At 34.4% G+C, this 22,370-nt stretch overlaps 1 protein-coding gene across 5 annotated transcripts in view; it reads left to right on the top strand.

The window, feature by feature from the left end:
• VPS13C (vacuolar protein sorting 13 homolog C) overlaps window positions 1-22,370 on the top strand; it is a 197,697-nt gene that overhangs the window by 162,232 nt on the left and 13,095 nt on the right. For 2 of the 5 annotated variants that reach the window (XR_015252690.1, XR_015252692.1), the window contains 15 exons: window positions 4,342-4,483; window positions 6,020-6,160; window positions 6,965-7,046; window positions 7,622-7,691; window positions 8,277-8,388; window positions 8,512-8,625; window positions 10,541-10,680; window positions 12,610-12,691; window positions 13,673-13,786; window positions 14,545-14,620; window positions 15,696-15,859; window positions 17,313-17,358; window positions 19,057-19,180; window positions 19,703-19,817; window positions 20,563-21,940. Coding sequence is in view for 2 of the 5 variants with exons in the window: in XM_086710843.1 (XP_086566969.1) it covers window positions 4,342-4,483; window positions 6,020-6,160; window positions 6,965-7,046; window positions 7,622-7,691; window positions 8,277-8,388; window positions 8,512-8,625; window positions 10,541-10,680; window positions 12,610-12,691; window positions 13,673-13,786; window positions 14,545-14,620; window positions 15,696-15,859; window positions 17,313-17,358; window positions 19,057-19,180; window positions 19,703-19,817 (1,522 nt within the window). In the remaining 3 variants the exon portion in view is untranslated. The remainder of the gene's footprint in view (window positions 1-4,341; window positions 4,484-6,019; window positions 6,161-6,964; window positions 7,047-7,621; window positions 7,692-8,276; window positions 8,389-8,511; window positions 8,626-10,540; window positions 10,681-12,609; window positions 12,692-13,672; window positions 13,787-14,544; window positions 14,621-15,695; window positions 15,860-17,312; window positions 17,359-19,056; window positions 19,181-19,702; window positions 19,818-20,562; window positions 21,941-22,370) is intronic. The other 3 variants (XM_086710843.1, XM_086710842.1, XR_015252691.1) reach the window with 2 other exon arrangements.

Below are 22,370 nucleotides of genomic sequence, written 5' to 3'. Positions count from 1 at the left end.
CATCCCTTTCTCTCTTTCTGCCTATTCATCCCCTGAACCTCTGGAAATCACTGGTCTTTTTACTGTCTCTGAAGTTTTTGCCTCTTCCAGAATGTCATTATCACTGGAATCATACGGTTATGTAGGCTTTTCAGATAGACCTCTTTCACTTAGCGACTTTTTTTTTTTAGGTTTCTGCATGTCTTTTTGTGGCTCGATAACTCATTTTTTTAAATCACTGAATAATATCTCATGTTTGGGTGTACCACAGTTTATTCACCTGTTGAAAGACATCTTCGTTGCTTCCAACTTCTGGCATTTATGAATGAAGCTGCTATAAACATTCATAGGTAGTTTTTTGTGTAGACATAAGTTTTTAAGTCATTTGGGTTAAGTATCAAGAAGCGTGATTGCTGGATTATTTGGTAGGATTAGTTTAGTTTTGTAAGCAGTTGCCAAATTGTCTTGCAAACTGGCTGCGCCATTTTGCATTTCCACCAGGAATGAATGAATGAATGAATGAGCATTCATTGTTCCACACCCATGCCAGTATTTGTTGTCAGTGTTCTGGATTTTGGCCATTCTTATAGGATGTAGTGATATGTCATTGTTATTTTAATTTGCAATTTGCTAATTACATATGCTGTTGAGCATTTTCAAATGCTTATTTGCCATCAGAATATCTTCTGTGGTGAAATTCAGGTCTTTTTCCCATTTTGTAATTTTTCATGGCCTTACCATTGAATTTTAAGAGTTCCTCGTATATTTTAGATGCCAGCCTTATCATATACATGTTTTGCAGATATTTTCTTCCAGTTTCTGCCTGTCTTTTCATTCTTTTAACACTGTCTTTCATAGGAAGGAGATCCAACATGAATTCTTTGGTTCATGAGTTGCGCTTTCGGTGTTGTATCTTAAAAGTCGTCACCAAGTGCAAAGTTACTTACATTTTCTCCTATGTTATTTTCTGGATTTTATAGTTTTGTGTTTGATGTTTAGGTTTGTATACATTTTCAGTTAGTTTTTGTGAAATGTGTAAGCTCTTTGACTAGAAAGCTCTTTTCTTTCTTTCTTTCTTTCTTTCTTTTCTTTTTTCTTTCTTTCTTCCTTCCTTCCTTTTCTTTTCTTTTCTTTTCTTTCTTTTCTTTTCTTTCTTTTGTGCTTTCTTTCTTTCTTTCTTTCTTTCTTTCTTTCTTTCTTTCTTTCTTTCTTTCTTTCTTTCTTTCTTTCTTTCTTTCTTCTTTCGTGGATATCCAGTTCTGTCACTGTTGAAAAGATTGTCCTTTTTCCATTGAATTGTTTTTGCTCCTTTTCAAAAATTAGCCGACTATCTGTGTTAGGGTCTATTTCTGGACCGTCTGTTTTCTTGATCTGTTTGTCAGTTCTTTCACCCATACCACACTGTCTTGAGGTCTGTAGTTTTGTGGTAATCTTGAGGTCATGTAGTCTCCATCCTCCAGCTTTTTTCTTCTTCTATATTGTATTGGCTGTTCTGAGTTTTTTGCCTTTCCATATAAACTTTAGAATTAGTTTCTCAGTTAGCTGGGACACGGGTTGGGATTGCATTTATAGATCAACATGGAAAGAACTGATGTCTTGACATTATTGAATCTTCATATCCATGTACAGAGATCCTTTTATTTATTCAGATCTTCAGCCTCTTTCATCAAACTTTTGTTGTCTTCCTCATACATGAGTCTACAGACTTCGCACAAATTTGTTAGATTCTGTTTATATCTAAGTGTTTTATTTCTTTGTTGCCATTGTAAAGGTTATTGTGTTTTTAATTTCAAATTTCAATTATTCATTGCAAGTATACAGGAAAACAATTGACTTTTGTATATTAACTCTGTATCTTGAAACATTAGTTGCAGGAATTTTTTGGTTGCATCTTTGGGATTTTCTACATAGACATGTCATCTGAGAACAAAGGCAGCTTTGTTTCACCATCTTTCCTGATCTGTGTACCTTTTATTTTCTTGACTTAATTGCATTATCTAGGATTTCCCAGTGTTGAATAGGAAGGAGTGGTGAGAGTAGACATCCTTGATTTGTTTCTGATCTTGGCAAGAAAGCATCTAGTTTCTCACCATTAAGTATGATGTTAACTGTAGGTTTTTTGTTGATGTTCCTTATCAAGTTGAGGAAGTTCTCTTCTCTTCCTAATTTGTTGAAGAGTTTTTATAATGAATCAGTGTTGGATTTATATAATTTATAGTAGATACTTTATTCATTACCTTCATCGACTGGTGTTCTCTAATACATGATACAGTGAGGACATTGTTAACGGTATCATTGATTAATACCAACAAGCTATGTAAGCTGAAATAATATGGGGCTTTATTTTATCATTATGCAATTCTGTAATCAGGGATCAACCAAGTATGGCCTATCAGCCAAATCTAGCTGGTGGCTTGTTTTTATTTTTATTTATTATTTATTTTTTTTTACAGACCTTGGTCAAGAATTTTTTACAATTTAGGTTAGAAAAATTTAAAAGGAAAATAGTATTTTGTAACACAATGAAAATGATACGAAATTCAAAGTTTGTTGCCCCTAAGTAAAGTTTATTAGAACGCAGCCTGGCTTATTCTTTTACATGTCTGTGGCTGCTTTTGTGCTACTGCTTAGCACACAACAAAGGACAAATAACTTGAGAGTGTATGAGTGCCACATGTATAGCTATACTGCAACTTTTACTTATTTTTTATTACTAATGCATGCTCACCATGTCAAAAGAAGTAGAGAAAAGTGGACTTTGAATGTCTCTCTTACAGGGCAGAGTTATTGAATGAAATGGCAGAACATTATTTTATTATGTAATGAGCCTATACCTGTGCTAAAAGAATATACGATATATTGACATTTCCAAGTAAGCACATATCACAATATGCCTACCTCACAGGAAAGGAATGGCCAGAAAGATTAGAAAATTTAAGACAAAATATCTCATCACAGCAAAATTTCATTTATGTATATGTGTATGTATGTGTGTATGTATGTATTTTTGATTTCAAGTTTTTATTTAAATTCTAGTTAGTTAACATACAGTATAATATTGGTTTCAGGAGTAGAATTTAGTGATTCATCACTTACGTATAGCCCTCATTACAAGTGCCCTCCTTAATACCCATCACCCATCTAGCCCATCCCTCTACCCACCTCCTTTCAGCAGCCCTCAGTTTGTTCTCTCTCCTTAAGAGTCTCTTAAGATTTGCTTCCCTCTCTTTTCTTTCCCCTTCCCCCACATTCATCTGTTTTGTTTATTAAACTCCACAGATGAGTCAAATCATTTGGTTTTTGTCTTTCTCTGACTGACTGATTTATCTCTTAGCATAATTTCTTCACAAAAATAAAAAACCAAAAATGAGGGTGCAACAAAGTTAGTTTCTGAATGACTCATTTGTTAGCCATGCAAGGAATGCCTTTTATTAGTGGTAAGTTAATTGAATTATCTGACTGTAACCCTGAAGAAATGTGTCCAGAGTAAATAAGCTTAGGACCATTAGTCATTTTGGGAGAACAGTTGCTTGAACAACTAAGGACTTTTACAACAACATCAATAGTCAACTAAAAATAAGACAAATGAGTTTGACTCGTTTTCTTTGGCTCTTGAGTCACTAGCTACTTCTAATACTGCTGTTACTGTACAGTCAAGTAGCCAGTGCTGAGTTTGAAGTGACTAAAGAATTAGCCTCTATGAATACTCACTTTGAGCCCTAATTAAGTGAAGCATTAAGTTGTCACCCCTGAGAAACAACCGTAAAAAAAAATTTTTTTGCAAGTACGTATGGTGACAGATAGTAACTAGATTTATTGTGATGATCATTTTACAATATACTCAAATATTAAATATAATTTTTTTTATGTTTTATTTCAATTAATATGTTTTATGGCAATTATACTTTAATGAAAAACAAGTAATAAAAAATTGAAAAATCTTTTTTCTCATTAATAAACTTGTGTTTTTAAAATGTATACTCAATTGTTTTTATATTTTGAATTTCATCAATTAGAAAAATTTGTGGGAGTTTTTTTTCTCTCTCTTGTTATCTAAGCACTTAATAACCTCAATTTTATCTCAGCCACAAAGCCTAAAATATTTACTATATGGCTCCTTATCAAAAAAGTTTGTGAGTCCTTTGATTGATTGATGTCAGTGTATGATAGAATAACTTTTTCCCCTACCCCTTTTCCTCATGTACTTTTCTACCACAGGTATATTTTGGTGTTTAAAAAAAATCTCTTGCATAAATATAATTTTCATTGGAGATTGATAGTTGCAATAATTTAAAGTTGAATAACAATTCTAGCAAATCTAATATGTACTCCTGATTTAATTTTCTTTGTGAATTGTTTTAGTTCTGGTGTTGTTTGGGAGATGAAACCAAAACAGAAATGGAAGCCTTTTAGTCAAAAGCAGATAATGTTGCTGGAACAGTCGTATAAAAAATACCAAGTATCCAGAGACCATGGATGGATTAAACTAGATAATAATTTTGAGGTATACCAAAAATTTTTTTGTTTTTTTTTTATATATGTATTTTGTTGGTGGATAGTAAGAAAGGAGAATTTACTGTCCAAGTAAAATGTGTACAGAAACTATTGATTAGTAAATAAACTCATTTATTAATAGGATTGGCATGACTAATATGAGTACATTTTAAATTAAAATACATTATTAAATCATATACTATAAAACATTTAAATATGTTTCTCTCCTGTATTTTTATAGTTTCTTCTGTTCACAAGATAGTTTCATGGAACTTGTTTTCAGTAAGATTATGCAGAAATTAATATTGCGTATTGGAACTTCTTGGTGCATCTTTAATGATACTAGTATAATTGGTAAATAAAGTCTGTGCAAAATTATATATTTCAGTAGTGAAAAACCTATGGAAAATCTATTCAGTTAGATTCATTAATGCAAAAGATTGTTGGACATGGGTGGACATCATGAATGCAGGTGTACTCTGTGCAGGCCAGTATTGCAGCTGAAGGCCACTTTTGCTCCAAGAAGATCCAAGAAGCTTGACTGCCATTTCTCATTTGCTGTGGTTCAGTCCCACAGTTTTGGTTATTCTTTGTCTTTGATATCTAATGGTTGGGTTTGCATTGGCTATCAGATATGCTCCCCACCCCTACTCTCATCCCCATAAATGTTGGCCATGCTCAAATGAAAACAAATTGGCAGACCTAAATAAGCTATTAACTATTCATTGTTTAACTTTGCTAAAACAAAATTTAAGAGTTGCCTTTATTCATTACTATTGAGGTTTTTATTTTGTATTTTTTAATTCTTTTTAATTAAAAAAATTTTTTTTTAATTTTTTAAATGTTATTTTTTGGGGGGGTACCTGGATGGCTCAGTCGGTTAAGCGGCCGACTTCGGCTCAGGTCATGATTTTGCGGTCTGTGAGTTCGAGCCCCGCGTCAGGCTCTGTGCTGACAGCTCAGAACCTGGAGCCTGTTTCAGATTGTGTCTCCCTCTCTCTGACCCTCCCCTGTTCATGCTCTCTGTCTCAAAAATAAATAAACATTAAAAAAAATTTTTTTAAAGATGTTATTTTTTTTATTTTTGAGACAGAGACAGAGCATGAGCAGGGGAGGGGCAGAGAGGGAGGCACAGAATCTGAAGCAGGCTCCAGGCTCTGAGCTGTCGGCACAGAGCCGGACGCAGGGCTTGAACCACAAACTGAGATCATGACCTGAACCGAAGTCAGACGCTTAACTGACTGAGCCACCCAGGCGCCCCTACTATTGAGGTTTTTAAACAATATAAAGCATGGTTTATTTCCTTCAACTGCAGTTTAATTCACTGAAAAATTTCCCAGTTGTTTTCTTGTTTTCCTCACAACTTTGATGGAAAAGTAATGATTCTGCTTCAATGATCCCAACTGTAGATGACCTTAAGGCAGATCTTTTGGTGAGACATACACATTAAAATGCTTTTCCCTTTCAGATTGTGAGTAAAGGGATATTTAAGATGGACTACACTGCTAATACCAACTCATCGTACCCATATGTGCTTTTTTCCCAGGTCAATTTTGATAAAGTTCCCATGGAAATGCGCTTCCCTGTTCAGTGCCCGATAAAGCGAGATTTTTTATCAGGGATTCAGATTGAATTTAAGCAGTCTCCTCACCAGAGAAGTTTAAGGGCCAGGTTGTATTGGCTTCAGGTAACATTGTTATTATCAATTCAATAAATACATCTAATCACTTTGGGAAACTTGGGGATAAAGTTTTTTCTGCAAGGCTCTAGCATACGTTGTAAATAGTATTTTGCTTTCTGTTTGCATCTTTATTCCCCTTCTCCCACATATTCTGTGGATTCTCTATACTTAGCATCCAAGTCCAAAGACATTGTGACTATTGAGACCATTTAATTTCATCAGTTAACCTGCAAGAGCGTTTTCTTGCACTGAAATTGTTATTTTTTAAATATTCCTCTGATTTTGTCATGGGACCCCCAAATTAGATTTTCTTTTGTCAGTCTACACAGGGCTGAGCTGGGCTTTATTGGAGAATGCTTTTGTCTTCTTGCTTGCTTGCTCCCTTCTTGCCCTTCTCACTCTCTTCCTTTTAACTCCTAAATATGATTTAGGACATTTTAATTTTTTTTCTTCTTTCTACCTATCTAATTTCGTATTTAGTCTCCAGTTACATTTTATTTAAATTATAAGCTATTGAAATCTCACATGATCCATAGGCACAAACATTTTGATTAATAGTGTGTATGCTGCACAGTGTTAATGTAGTTAGGAGGGTATTACATATTCCTTTATGTAAAAGGTTGCCCTTGCTGAGATACGTAAGAATTTTAGATAAAGTAAAACTTCTAATAGCACCACATACACAATGCAGACACTTAATTGTGATGAAATTAGCAGCATCTTCTATAATATTATCTCAAAAACTAAAAGTTTACATTATTTCAAATCTTGCTGAGTTTTCTTTCTTCTTCTTCTTCTTTTTTTTTTTAGGTTGATAGTCAGTTACCAGGTACAATGTTTCCTGTTGTGTTTCATCCCGTGGCCCCTCCAAAATCTATTGCTTTGGATTCAGGTAAAAAAAAAAAAAAAAGAAAAGAAAAGAAGTGGAGACAGTTTATTTTAAAAGTTAAATAGCCTTTTTATAAATTAAAAAAAAATTTTTTTTAATGTTTATTTTTGAGAGAGAGAGCATGAGCAGGGGATGGGCAGAGAGAGGGAGACACAGATTCCAAAGCAGGCTCCAGGGTCTGAGCTGTCAGCACAGAGCCCAATGTGGGTTCAAACTCACAAACTGTGAGATCATGACCTGAGCCGAAGGTGGGACACTTAACCGACTGAGCCACCCAGGCGCCCCTTAAAAATTTTTTTTTAAATGTTTATTTATTTTTGAGAGAGAGAAAGAAACAGAGCACAAGCTGGGGAGGGGCAGAGAGATAGGGACACACAGAACTCAAGGCAAGCTCCAAGCTCTGAGCTGTCAGCCCAAAGCCATTGTGGGGCCCAGACTTCTGAACCACAAGATCATGACCTGAGCCAAAGTTGGATGCTTAACTGAGTCACCCAGGACCCCCACACCCCCCGGCTGACTTTTTTTTGATCCAGTATAAAGCTTGACTGTTTATTTCTTGTTGTCTTTCTTCCTTTTAGAGCCCAAACCTTTCATTGATGTGAGTGTCATCACAAGATTTAATGAGTACAGTAAAGTATTACAGTTCAAGTAAGTAGATACCTGTGTTTATATAAAGGAATTTAAAATGAGAATCTCCTTTGAAAATAAATTCCACTCTTGTGAGGATGACTTCCATATAAAAATTATTTTCCACCTGAGCATATCAGTCCATCTTTGGTCAAGTATTTTCAAGTAAATATAGCCCCTCTATAATTTTGAAGTGTAAAATTCCTTAACCACCTTTTCCTGTTTGTAACTCCAATTACAGTATAAAATAGCCAGTGACATAAATGACATATATATTTGCGAAGTGTTTAGAGCAATTGCTGTGGACTTTAAAAATGGAGTAATACATGCTATACCATCTAATTGTATTTGTCTCGTAATATGATGAATATGGGATTTGGGTATTTAAATGCTGAGTATTAATACAAGTATTTCCTCTAGTGAAAACTTCACTCTAATGAAAAAAACAATTTCAGTTTAAGGATACTTTCATCTTCTTAACACTTTTGAAGAGATGAAGGAGTAAGATCTTATTGGGACTTGATGCAAAAATCAAAGTTTTAACACTGATAATTACAAGGTTTGATAGAAACCCTTTTTCATTCTTTAAAAAAAATTTTTCTGTAGGTATTTTATGGTCCTCATTCAGGAGATGGCCTTGAAAGTTGATCAGGGGTTTCTAGGAGCTATTATTGCACTGTTTACCCCAACAACTGACCCAGAAGCTGAAAGAAAACGGGTAAAAATTTTTACTTCTTGGGAAAATTATAAACTAAATTAAATTAACTAATTAACTAAATTAGCCATCAACTACTTAGAGAAAAAAATAAAATAGACATTCTTGTTTTATTTTTTTTTTCAGACGAAGTTAATCCAGCAAGATACTGATGCTCTCAACACAGAATTAATGGAGACTTCAGTGACTGATATGTCAGTTCTTAGTTTCTTTGAACATTTCCATATTTCTCCTGTTAAGGTTTGTAGTAATTATTATTTTGCAAGTTAAGCAGAATTGTACAATTTTTTAGGGGTCTGCATACAAAATGTGGGTTATAACTTGTATCAAATATTTGGTGGGAATTTTATGATTAATTGAAATAATTATGACAATTTTCTGTAACATATGTACAACCATAATTCCCACAGAGAAACCATCAGAGCATGTTCTCTAGTCTTGAATTAATAACCCCTTTATTCAGGGAAGGAGCTGAGAAAAGCATTTCTTAATTAAGCGAAGAAGTGTTCACAACATTTAATGTTTTCGTTGCACTTTGTAACTACTCTCACGGTCTAAACAGAAAGCTATAATGGGCGCCCTAACCAGAATGTGAAAACGCTGAAGTAGGTATTATACTGTTGATGTGGTGTTTTTCACCCTTCCAAAATTTGATTGTATCTAAGGGAGTGGAAAATTGGATACCTTTCACTTGCCTGATTTTGTACTTTATGAACCCATTTTCTTTTTTCTTTCTGTTGTTCTTTTTAGGTTTTATAGGAAGAGGTGAATGCTTAGTAAATTCACAAATGCTATCAACCATAACGCTCTGAACTTGTGTAATGGGCCATATCTACAATTAAGTAACTCTTTAAAATATTGATGATCCTTTACATTCCCCCAAACTATTTACAGAACATTATTTTCAGTTGCATCCACCAATCCATTCAGCTAAATAAATTAATTTATAAAATGGAATTGAATTATTATTTTAAACTAATATACTAGGTTGGTAGTATTAGACCTATTTATAGTGTTGAGTTTAAAATTGATATCGTTTTATGTGGTAGGTTAAACACAGTTTCTTTTCCATTATTAAGCGAAAATCATATATGAGATTGAATAATACCTTCCACAAATATTTACTGAATGCCTCCTATCAAAGTTGTTCTGGAAGGTATGAAATGACTTCATGGGTTATAATCTTAGGGTAGTATTAAAGATTGTTAATTACCGATTCATGATTTTATGCACTTTGGAAATTGTGTCATGAAATTGAATAATTAAGATCATAAACAGTAGTTATTTTCTCATTCCATGGTTACCTTTCCTTAAGGGAAAGGCTGGAACTCTGTCTGTCCACCTAAGCTTACCTTTCACGGATCTCCACATTCTCTGACATCAAACAAACAAAAATACAAAAACAAACCAAAAAAAACAGCACGCAGGCTTTTCTGGTTTTACCCCAAGTCTCTTCTGTTGAGCTACACATTGGTTGGGTAAAATGCAGAATCAGAAAGGAGAGTCATCTGCTTTATTTGTACAGATAAAATTACCTTCTGCCTGTGTCTTTGCCACTGTTGCAGTAATAACGATAGCCCAAAGTAGAAACAACTAAATTAAATGGTAAGGTGAAGATCTCATGTTTAAGTTAAAGGAGTCTGTGGAAGCTGAAACACTTAACTCTTTTAAAAATTTATTTAACAGTTTGTTGCCGTAATTGTCATGTTGTTGTTACTTATTGTATAATTATAATTGTTATTGTTAATTATTGCCATAAATTATTTACTTTAGTTGGATGAATATAAATGATTATTTGTTATTTTGACTGATAGACTACTTGTGTGCCACTTGACTTGTTTCTCTTCTTGAAATGATTATACTGTTTTTGTGAAGTGTTTTGAGCCCCCTCCATATAAACATCATGGTATGTATACACTTTGGATAAAATTATAGCTCTGTTTTTGGAACAGACTGCTTTGGCTTTTATCAAAAAGCAAATATGAAAATCAGATATTAGTGAGTTACCCTGTGTTGTGTGTAGAGTAACAAATAATAGTTTTCTTTAGGACTGAAATATACAACATCTGTTTGTATCTGAAAGATTTGGTTTCTATGTATATAAGTTTTTTGGTTGTTTTTAGCTTGTATTTATTGAACATTATTTTTCTTTTAGTTGCATTTGAGTCTGTCCTTGGGTAGTGGAAGTGGGGAGTCAGACAAAGAAAAACAGGAAATGATTGCAATTCATTCTGTCAATCTGCTGTTGAAAAGCATAGGTGCTACTTTGACTGATGTGGATGACTTAATATTCAAGTAAGATTTATGTTAAAGTAGATGGGGGGAGGGTTTTGTACCGAGGTTATTTTATGGGTATTAATTCTTCCCATTTGGGCTACAGTGTTAGCTTAGAAAAATGGTAATTCTCATTATACTTGAAAAGTTTGGCCTCTTTCTAATTATGCTTTTTAGATATGCTTATTTTACTCATAAAAAGTATTATATTTTCTTCAGTTATTCATATGTTGATAATCATCAATGTAGATTAAAAATGGAATTGAGGGGCGCCTGGGTGGCGCAGTCGGTTAAGCGTCCGACTTCAGCCAGGTCACGATCTCGCGGTCCGTGAGTTCGAGCCCCGCGTCAGGCTCTGGGCTGATGGCTCGGAGCCTGGAGCCTGTTTCCGATTCTGTGTCTCCCTCTCTCTCTGCCCCTCCCCCATTCATGCTCTGTCTCTCTCTGTCCCAAAAATAAATAAAAACGTTGAAAAAAAAAAATTTAAAAAAAAAAAAAAAATAAATAAATAAATAAAAATGGAATTGACTCGAAGGTTATAAATTGACCACATTTTAGAACAGACTTATATTTAGAAATATGTAGCAGTATGATGAGATTTCAGTATAATCATATGGAAAGGTATAGATAATAATGCCACATTTAATCTGAGAATATTTATGTGTGCTAGACACATATAAATTCAGTGAATGTTTATTGAACTGAATATTCAACAACAGTATTGGAACAAGTAGTTACCTTGGAGGAAAAAAAAATCCATTTATACCATTTCCACCATACTTGTACACTATCAAGTTCCATAGGAATGGAAGGATTAAATATAAAATTCAAATGAGAAAGACTGAGGAAAACAATGAGGTTAATTGTTGTCAAATCTCTTAAGTAAAGAAAGTATTCTCAGTTTAGAAGCAATGGAAAAACCCACAGTAGAAAATATAAGATAGATTTGACTACATAGAAAGTAAATACAACAGAATCAGTGAAAACAATTAGAACATGAACTGGGAAAATAGAAGGACAAATATGACAAGGAGAGGATTAATAGTCTTAATATCAAACATTGATAAGACAAACCTAAAGATTCCAGTGCCATAATCACCAAAGGACAATAAGATAATGTGCAAGAGGCAGGATACAGTGGCTGATAAATATTTGAAATGTTCAGCTTTATCATATAGCAAATAATATATGCAAATTCAAGTAAATTATCAAAGATTTTTAAATATGAGTAATCCTAGTACGAAAAAGGGCTGGGTCTAACAAATGGGCACTTTTTTTTTTTTTAACTATTTGTAGGAGTGAAAAGATATATGTATACACACACACACATACACGTATATATATACGTCTCAAAGCCTCAAATGTTTTTGTAGTTTATCATTCAGTAATTCTTTTATTGGGAATTCAGTCCAAAAAAAATAATAATCTTGAAATGCAACTAAAGACTTATATTCAAAATTTACATATGGCAGCGCTAATTATTATGGTCAAGATTTGGAAATGTCTGACTATGGTAAAATTGTTTTCTTATGACATTTCCACATGATGGAATGCTATGCATCCATTAAAAATGGTTACATAGAATTTTTGAATAACATAGATCCTTATTCACAATATTGAGTGTAAAAATGCATACAAACTGTTTTAAATATTTTTGAATTGTATAGAAAAGAAAGAATTCAAAGTGGGAAATGAAAAGAAAAAAAACCCTAAAAAATTCCCTGTGTAATGGGATTATGGTTGAGTTTTTCAATCTTTTTACTTTTTATGTACTAATTTTATAGTAGTTTTGTTACCATAATATTAAGATCTCAAACATAAATTATATGTGGCAGATCTACAAATAGAATTGTAAAACAATTAGCAATGATTAACATACCATTGAAATTTTAAGTCTCTTTCTCTCCCAATGTAATGATCATGCCTTTGAATCTTTCTTTCTCCTCCCAGACTTGCTTATTATGAAATTCGGTATCAGTTTTACAAGAGAGATCAGCTCATGTGGAGTGTTGTTAGACATTACAGTGAACAGGTAATTTCCTATCATAGTAGCTCACAAAGAATATGCTTCATAAAATATCAAACAAAACATTTGTATGTGATTGCACAGTGTGCACATTGTTTATCTAATTTACCTCAATTTGTAGTTTTATTTCTTAGTAGTTTTCTTGAATGACTAGTTTTTATTTCTTTAGCTCTTTCCCCTCTAGATAAAAGTTTTTAAAAGTTTCCTGTAGTGCCTTTTTTCCCTTTGCAATTATACATTTACCACTTTGGGAAGGAATACCGGTGTAGGAGACATCTCACTTATTTCATAAATGGCTAAAGTTTCTGAGCATAGTCTAGTAGAAATGGGAGAGGAATTCTAAGCCAGGCTCTTTTCCATGCCTCAGTTATTCCATGGTTTGAATTGGGTGCAGGGGCAATTGTTGTTTCATGGTAGTGGGATACCATTGCTGTGCTATCGAATTCTGGGGTGAAGTTCCTCTTTCCACCCTCTGCTAGAACGTCTTTTCTCCTACGGTGTATATAGACATTATGGTTATTACCTATTCAAATAAGGATATACTTTAATTTGTTTTTTCTTTTGATTATTATTTCCCAATCTAGTTTCATAGTAACAGTGATACTAACATATTAAAAATAAGTATTTTTGAATTATATATTCATTTAATATGCATGCTCAGCCATGCAAGGTCAGTGTCATCCTCCTTCCATTTTTTTAGATGAGAAAACTGAGGCCTATAGAGACTAATTGACTTGTCCAAGGTTACATAGCTGCTAACTGGCAGACTGCCTGAAGCCAATCTATCCAAATTGAAAGCAGTTGTAAAGTACCAGCATAATGCCTGGCACATAGTGAAAGATCGGTTAATGGATATAGTGGTGGTTATTCTGCATAGCTTTCCTTTAACAACCTAATTTAGGTAGCACTCTCCTTTTTTCCCAAGGCATCATGATACTCTTTCTTACACCAGTAGTAAAGGACTTAATTTATCTTTTTTCCCTTTAGTTCTTGAAACAGATGTATGTCCTTGTATTGGGCTTAGATGTGCTTGGAAACCCATTTGGATTAATTAGAGGCCTGTCTGAAGGAGTTGAAGCTTTATTCTATGAACCCTTCCAGGTATTGATCTTATATTTAAGTATAGGTACAGAAAATGATACTCTGTTCTTTATGACAGATAATTTGTATTTTAATTGTATCTGGGAACTGAATCATATTCAAATAACAAAAATACGTTAATGTCATATTTTTACTTCAAATTACTTGAGATGACATTAAAAGGTTGTTTCAGAATTAATTCAGTGCTTCCGATGTCTAGGCATTAAAACGTGCCCACAGCTTCCAAGATTTCATGTAGTTGCAAGGAAGAATGCTAGGTAGGTTCACACCATTTCAGGGCTGTTTCGCCACTATGGAAAGACTCATGAGCTATGAAAAGCCCACTTTGTTTTGTATTCAAGCTTTCCTCTAACCTATTCAGCTCCATTTAAGGGACCCAGGAGCCCAAAGTAGTAAGAGTTTTAGCAGGACAAAGCAGAGAGAATACATGGGAAAACAAAAGAATCAAAACTGTGGGCTCTTAGTCTTGCTACCAATGCAGCTGGTAACTTCAGATTGTGATTGAAGAAAATGATTTATTTGTTTGGTTTTTGTTATCTCAGAAGAGTTGACTGAAACCATGTGGGCTGAAGGTGTCTTCGTACCCAGTAGGTGTGCTGTCAGTATTTGCGTTAGAGGGGGAGAACTGTGACATCACAGTGTTTATGGGTCTTTACAGATTCTGTATCTTCCTGGAAACCCTGAAATACTAGATCACAAGTCTTGAGCTTATTTAAATTTTAAATAGCAAACTGTTCATTTATTTATTTTTTGGCCAGGGTGCTGTTCAAGGCCCTGAAGAATTTGCTGAGGGATTAGTGATTGGAGTCAGAAGTCTCTTTGGACACACTGTAGGTATGTATCACATAGTTGTGTATGTAAATATATGTATTTTTTATAATAGTTATTCTAATATTCATTGTCTATAAAAACAAATGATTATATTTAATAAAAGAGGGAACAGTTTTCTAATAATTCTGTTTAAAAGATGTGTTCCCTTATTCTTGAATGGAAAACAGTTTAACCGTAGACTTCCTGGGTTTGTTTATATGTCTTTGTAGTGTTGATTCAGTGTACTTTTTTGAAGAGAAACAATAATGTATCTTTTAGAACAGTTTTAGGTTTACAGAAAAATTCTGGAGAATCAGTATACTTTAAATAGTTTGATTCCTTTTCTTAATGAGCAGGAAATGATAAAAAATACATTTCTGTGTGTTTGTATTTGAGACAGAATTTGATGCACCTGTTTAAAGCAGAGGTGTGCTGTGTATTGTGGTAATGCTGTTTGTTTGTTTGTTTGTTTATTTATTTATTTATTTTAATATAATTTGTTGTCAAGTTGGCTAACGTACAGTGTATACAGTGTGCTCTTGATTTTGGGGGTAGCTGCTCTTTAAAGAAGCAATGTGAGGGGCGCCTGGGTGGCGCAGTCGGTTAAGCGTCCGACTTCAGCCAGGTCACGATCTCGCGATCCGTGAGTTCGAGCCCCGCGTCGGGCTCTGGGCTGATGGCTCAGAGCCTGGAGCCTGTTTCTGATTCTGTGTCTCCCTCTCTCTCTGCCCCTCTCCCGTTCATGCTCTGTCTCTCTCTGTCCCAAAAAAAAAATAAATAAACAAAAATAAATAAATAAAATAAAGAAGCAATGTGAGGGGTGCCTGGGTGGCGCAGTCGGTTAAGCGTCCGACTTCAGCCAGGTCACGATCTCGCGGTCCGTGAGTTCGAGCCCCGTGTCAGGCTCTGGGCTGATGGCTCAGAGCCTGGAGCCTGCTTCCGATTCTGTGTCTCTCTCTCTCTCTGCCCCTCCCCCGTTCATGCTCTGTCTCTGTCCCAAAAATAAATAAACGTTGAAAAAAAAATAAATAAATAAAATAAAAAAATAAAAAAATAAATAAAGAAGCAATGTGACTTACTTCTCCGGGTCTTTTGATAGGTGGTGCAGCAGGAGTTGTATCTCGCATCACTGGTTCTGTTGGGAAAGGTTTGGCAGCAATTACAATGGACAAGGAATATCAGCAGAAAAGAAGAGAAGAGATGGGTCGACAGCCTAAAGATTTTGGAGACAGCCTGGCCAGAGGAGGAAAGGGCTTCCTGCGTGTAAGTCTCATACTGAGTCTCCAAGAAGTCCTGAACTTCTGTATACACTTTAGAATATGTACTCGAAGCTGGTTGTTTGAAACTTGGCATATTCCTTGTGAGTAAAAGTCTGTCACAACAGCAGTAGTGAAAAACCATGGGTTTTGCTGTTTCCTTGTGCGCTCTCCTTTGCTGATACCACCATCACATCTTTCCCCCAAATCCCAGACTTCATTTGGCACTTGGGCTGAAGTCAAAACTCTAGGATGATGGCAGATTAGCTCTCTTCTGGAAGAGGAGGAAGTAAAGCAGAGAGAAATATGGTCAACGATGGTAAAGAGAGGGAGGGGGAGTTGTTTAGGTCATCATCAGTTGATCATTTTTGTGGCAGGGAAGTATATAAGTTAAGTTTTTGTAAACCAGGGACTGCTTTTCACTGTTTTTCAGTACTTTAAAAATTATACAGGTAATTACGAATATTGCTTAATTATACAGGTAACATTATTTAATAAATAATGGAAATATAGGTAACTCTGTAAAGTTCTGTTTGATCACCCTCCTCTCTTCCCAGAAGTATCTGATTTTTTAAACAGTGGGTATACTTCAGTTCTCTTTCTTTGCATTTGTGTAACATACAGGTAGTTTTATTTACTACCATTACTTGACAAGTATTAAGAATGTATAAACGTATTACTGTTTTTAACTTGTAATTGTAACATGTTTGTACCAGTGATTTATAGTGTTGTGTGCTGTGTAAGAGAAAGTACTTTACTTCTTAGGCTATCTGCTATCCTTCAGAGGTCCTTTCGTTTTCAGTTTTCCACACTTCCACTAAATTAAAAAGTTATTTCATTAAAATTTGTAATTAGATCTTAGGGATTATTTGGCTCAACTCATTCATTTTACTGATATGGAAACTGAGGCTTAAAGAGATTGAATCAATTGCCCGTGGTTATAGAGCTAAATTGGTTCCAGAGCCAGATGTAGGATCTTTTTGCCTGCTTTTCTAATTCTTCCTGTTATAGAATTTTACTTGTACAAGGTGCTTTTATTTAAAATTTTCTGGGGGCACCTGGGTGGCGCAGTCGTCGGTTAAGCATCTGACTTCAGCCAGGTCACGATCTCGCGGTCCGTGAGTTCGAGCCCCGCGTCAGGCTCTGGGCTGATGGCTCGGAGCCTGGAGCCTATTTCCGATTCTGTGTCTCCCTCTCTCTCTGCCCCTCCCCCGTTCATGCTCTGTCTCTCTGTCCCAAAAATAAATAAACGTTGAAAAAAAAAATTAAAAAAAAAATAAAATTTTCTGTTATGTAATATTTAAAAAATTGTAGTGCTCACTTAGCCACATGTTCACATTATCAAATAAGTCCTCATTTTTTTGAAAAAAAGTTATATCTAGTGTGTAGGTGGAGACCTCTAGTGGTTGGCTCAAGCACCTTCCATTCAGGTTTGACTTTATGATTGATATCTCTTTCAGGGAGTTGTTGGTGGAGTGACTGGGATAATAACAAAACCTGTGGAAGGTAGGTTGAGAATGTCTCCTTCCTGTACAAAGTCTGAAGAATTGATACATAATAAGCATAACAGATGTTATTGCTACTAGTTATTTAATTGAGAGAATTTCTGATTTTATGCTTGTAGTTTTAAATTGGTTTTAAATGAATGTACTTTCTTCGGAAAGTAGAGAGATTAAGTAATAGATTATGATTCAGATTTTGAATGTTATTTTCAGCGGGACCATAGTTCAACTGGGTTCCTTTAGATCCTCAATAGCAATAGATCTTTTTTTATCCTATTAAAAAGGTACTTTATTTAAATTGCAGTCCCAGTCAAAATCCCAGTTGGCTTCTTTGCAGAAATTGACAAGCTGATTGTAAAATGTGTATGTGAATTCAGGTGACCCAATATAGCCACAACAGTCTTGAAAAAGATCATAGTTGGAGAACTTACACTATCCAACTTAAAAACCATAAAAGTACAGTAACTAAGACAATGTACTGGCATATGGATGGACATAGATCAATGGAATAGACTTGAGATTCTAGAAGTAAATCTTTACATTTGTGGCCAGTTGATCTTCAACAAGGGTGCCAAGGTAATTCCATAAAGAATACCCATTTCAACAAATGGTGCTGGGACACCTGGATTTAGTATATGTGCTGCCAAAGCGAGCACGACACCTGGATTTAAACACAGCGTTAATGTGTGTGACAGCAACTCCACTTCTAGGTATATATCTAAGGGAATTGAAAACATGTGTTCACTCAAAAACTTATGTATAAGTGTTCATAGAACATAATAGCCAGAAGGTGGTAGCAACCTAAATGTCTGTCAGCAATTGCATAATTAAAGAAAATGTGGTATATCTCTACAATGGGATGGTATCCAGCTGTAAAAGGAAATCAAGTGCTGTTACAAGTAGAAGATGAATGAACCCTGAAAACATGTTGCTAAATGAAAAAAAAAAAAAAAAAAAACCAGTCACAAAAGACCACATATTGTTTGATTGCATTTGTAGGAAATGTCCAGAATAGGCAAATCCATAGAGATGGAAAGTAGATTAGTGATTGCCTAAGTCTGGGGGGCAGGGAGGAAGGAGTTAAATTGCACAGGATCAGTTGAGGGCAGGTTGGGGGAAATGGCGAATGATTGCTAATAGTCATGGGGTTTATGTTCGAGATGATACAAATTTTCTAAAAATTGATTGTGGCGATGGTTGCACAACTCTCCTATACCCAAAAGCATTTAATTTGTATACTGCAATGGGTATGTGAATTATATGGTAAGTGAATTATAATTCAGTAATGTTCTTTTATTTGAAAAAAAAAAAGGTAACACTGCTTGAAAAATCTCTTGAGGGTAGAATCAAAAAAGAAAAATTTCTGGTCATTTCTTAAACCTTAGATTCTTGGGTCTAAGAAGCAGTGGTTGTAAAACTTGAGCACCACTCAGGATGACCCAGACAGCGTGTTAAAACACTGATCACTGGGCCTCACTTTCTGACTCAGTAGGTGTGGGGTGGGGCTTAATAATTGGTATTTTTAACACACTTTGAAAACCACTGTTTTTTACATTTTATGATTAAATTCACCTTCTTTAGAAAGCCAAAATGTAGAAGATTCCTAGGTAAAACAGTTCAGTATTTGGCTCAGGATTTTTTGAGTTCAAACTTGCTTATTTTAAAATATCTTTATACATTCATTGTCCTTGGTTTTATGAAGGTGCCAAAAAGGAAGGAGCTGCTGGATTCTTTAAAGGAATTGGAAAAGGACTTGTGGGTGCTGTGGCTCGTCCAACGGGTGGAATCATAGATATGGCCAGCAGCACCTTCCAAGGGATTCAGAGGTAATTAAGTACATACCATGTACAAGGCATGTGTCTATGGACTTATGGTAGCTAGGAATACATAAATAAGTTAAATACTTTGCCTGCTCTTAAGAGTGTTAAATTCTGACTGAAAGCGCTTACAGACTCACAAGGTGGAGTGCCGCCAGAAAGGAGTAAGAGGAGACAGTTTTTATGGTTCAGTTTCTCTTGTGTTCAACAAATGTTTATTAGTATCTACTATATGCCAGGCCCTGTTCTAGATGTCGAGGATACAAAGAGTGGACAAGTTAGTCCCTGCCTTTGTTATTTTGATATTTTCTTTCCTTTAAGAAAAGTTGGGGGGGGGGGGAGGAATTGGAGTCGGACAGACTTGTTTATAATACTTGTCGCATAATAATGGACCGGTTAGTTAAAATCACTCTGTTTTTATCAAATATTGGTACAATATGGAATGTGGTGCAGTATTTAATATACATATATATTTGTATTATTTTGAAAGATTCTCACATATTTTTTGTGCTTATTCTGCTGCCTTTACAGGGCAGCAGAGTCAACTGAGGAAGTGTCCAGGCTCCGACCCCCTCGTTTCATCCACGAGGATGGCATCATTCGCCCATATGAAAGACAGGAATCCGAGGGCTACGATTTATTTGAGGTATAAATTCTGTTCTTCATGGTCACGGGTAAAATTTAATATTAAAGATTTCTAGGACGAGGATTCCATGGGTGGTTCTTAAAGTTCCTGATTCATGAACTTCTTGTAAGGATTATACAGGGAACATGGTTTGTAGAGTAGAATTTTATTGTTTATTTATTTTTTTTGTTTTAGCATAATGTTTTAAATGGGAATAACGTCATTTTTTTTTTTCTGCACAGGAACAAAGCTTTTTTGTGCAGAAAGCAAAGCGTTAAAAGAAGTCTTAGGCTTTATTACTGTTTGTGTGGTAGCTCATTTAGTTAACACTGTTAACTTTGGTCTCCTGCTTTATAGCTAATTATAGGAATCCCACTGCTTCCTTTTCTCCCAGCCAAATTAATTTATTTGGACTACTCTGTAAATCTAGATTTATTCAGGTAAACAGAAGCTGGAGGAAAGAAGAAAAAAGATTATAATTATAATCTTTTTAAACCTTAAAAATGTTTTAAGGTGGATTTTTTTTGGTTTTTATTTTCGTTTTAACTTTACTGCTTTTAAATAATATATACATATGTAAATTGCTTTTCTCCCTTGACTGGATTCCCCCACCCCGCAAAAAAAAATTTATTAATATTTTCCTACTTTGACTTCAAAGTAAAATGACTCTCCATTGTTCTTAGCCTTTGGTTTTTATTGTATGTTGATATATTTTATCTTCCTGCATGCTTCTAACTTTATTTTCTTTCTTTTTCTGCCTACACAGCAAGAACTGGAAATACAGGAGTAAATGTTTCCTATGCTACTACTTGATTTCATCCTTAAAAATCAAAACAAACTGTGGTATTAATTGACTGTCTTTGATTTATTTAGATGGATTGTTCATTTTAATTAAGTTTTCTTTACAACTCTCACCTCTCTCTCAACTTACTGTACTGGCTCAACTACAAATTAGAATGGTGGTATCCCTGGTAATACTGTACAGGAATAAGAGATTAATATGAAATATTAAAGGATGTAGGAAATTAACTCCCTTCTTTTTTTAGTTGGTGAAAAACTTATATTGAGTTCAGAGGCAGACAATTTTACTATCATTTTGAAAGTTTTATCTTTTCTTATGGTATTCATGTACTTTCGGGTAAATCAGAAAAATAAGAACAATTCTTATGTCCAATCTGTTATGTGTTCTTTCTATCTGTGAGTCCTGATGATGGAATGACCTAACTGTGTTTCACACAGCACCCCAATTTACTCAATTTATGGGGCTGTTAACTGGGGCTTATGTTTTAATAACTGAAATACAAGTTGCTGTTGGTCTGTCCTTAGACCTCAAAGAAGCATTGAGACATGAATTTTGAGAACATGTGCCCTTAATCTCTTTTTTCTTTTTTTTAACCTCTCAGTACTCTTGCTGGACAAATAGCAATCATTTTATAATGATGTTACATAAATGTCAGCCCTTGGCATTTTTACTTTTCAAAACTTGAATCTCCTTGTTGATTATGCTTATTTCACAGTTATTAGTTTTACTTAACATAAATAAAAGTTGAACGTGTAATTAGGCAAATTATTTATGTGTCCCTTGAATTTATAGCTATCTTTAGTTTTAAAAACCAATCCTTTTTAAGCTTTTAAGTTTTTAAAGAGGATTTGTTATCTTAGAACAAAATAATTATAAACTATCATTTTGAAATTAGTACCCTCATAGTTAATTTTCAAAGTAAATTGCAGTTTGATTTCTTATGATAAATGATAGAAATGTTTGATTTGACTTAACAGCATCTTATCTAGCAGCTTTCATCCTTCTCCCCAAAATTGAAACCAAAGTATAAACTTACATTTAATGCGTCATACATTTGAAGAGAGTGAAACTGCTAACGTACAACTGTTCAGTTGGATTATATATTTTTTAAATTGTCGTTACCAAAAGAAGTAATTGAATGCTTATTTAATACAAGCACTTTAAAGGAGAAAAAATGACACCCAAAGATCAGCCTAAAACTGTAGCTGACAGACTCTTCTTGTGCCTAGATAATTGAGGGTTGGCAAAAATGTCACCGCATGTACAATTTCTGAGAACCAAGCACAATAACTAATCAAGATGCTGTCTTAAATCATCACTAATAATTACCCTTCCTTCTTAGGTAAAAGTAACGATTTTTAATTTTCTTGGATATATTGCAATTTTATGAGTCTTTTGGGAAATTGTGTAACTTGTTTACATTTTTTTCTTATTGTTTACCTTTTGTTTAGTTCTTTACATTAGTAACCTTGTGATTTCCCTTTTTTCAACTGCATGTCTAGAAGCACAAAATTCAAGTAATTTTTATTATTTTAGCTAAATATATCTCTGATTTATTAGTTTTTGTTATTATATCAGACACCATTTTAAAGTTTAATATATTATTGTAGTTACCGGAAAAAATAAAATGATTGTACATTAATGAGAGGACTTGCTAATTTTTTCCATAGGTGACAGGGGTAGGCATGGATAGTTAAATTTAGGCTGTTTGATCCCTTGCCTATCTTGCTGTAATCACTTAGGTATGAAGTATTTATTGATTATCTAGACTG

The sequence above is a fragment of the Puma concolor genome, chromosome B3 (genome assembly GCF_028749965.1).
Source record: "Puma concolor isolate L17-30 chromosome B3, mPumCon1.1.hap2, whole genome shotgun sequence".
In the NCBI taxonomy this organism is placed as follows: Eukaryota; Metazoa; Chordata; class Mammalia; order Carnivora; family Felidae; genus Puma; species Puma concolor.
The sequence above is the reverse complement of the archived record's forward strand: the minus strand, read 5'-3'. Positions and strand labels throughout refer to the sequence as shown.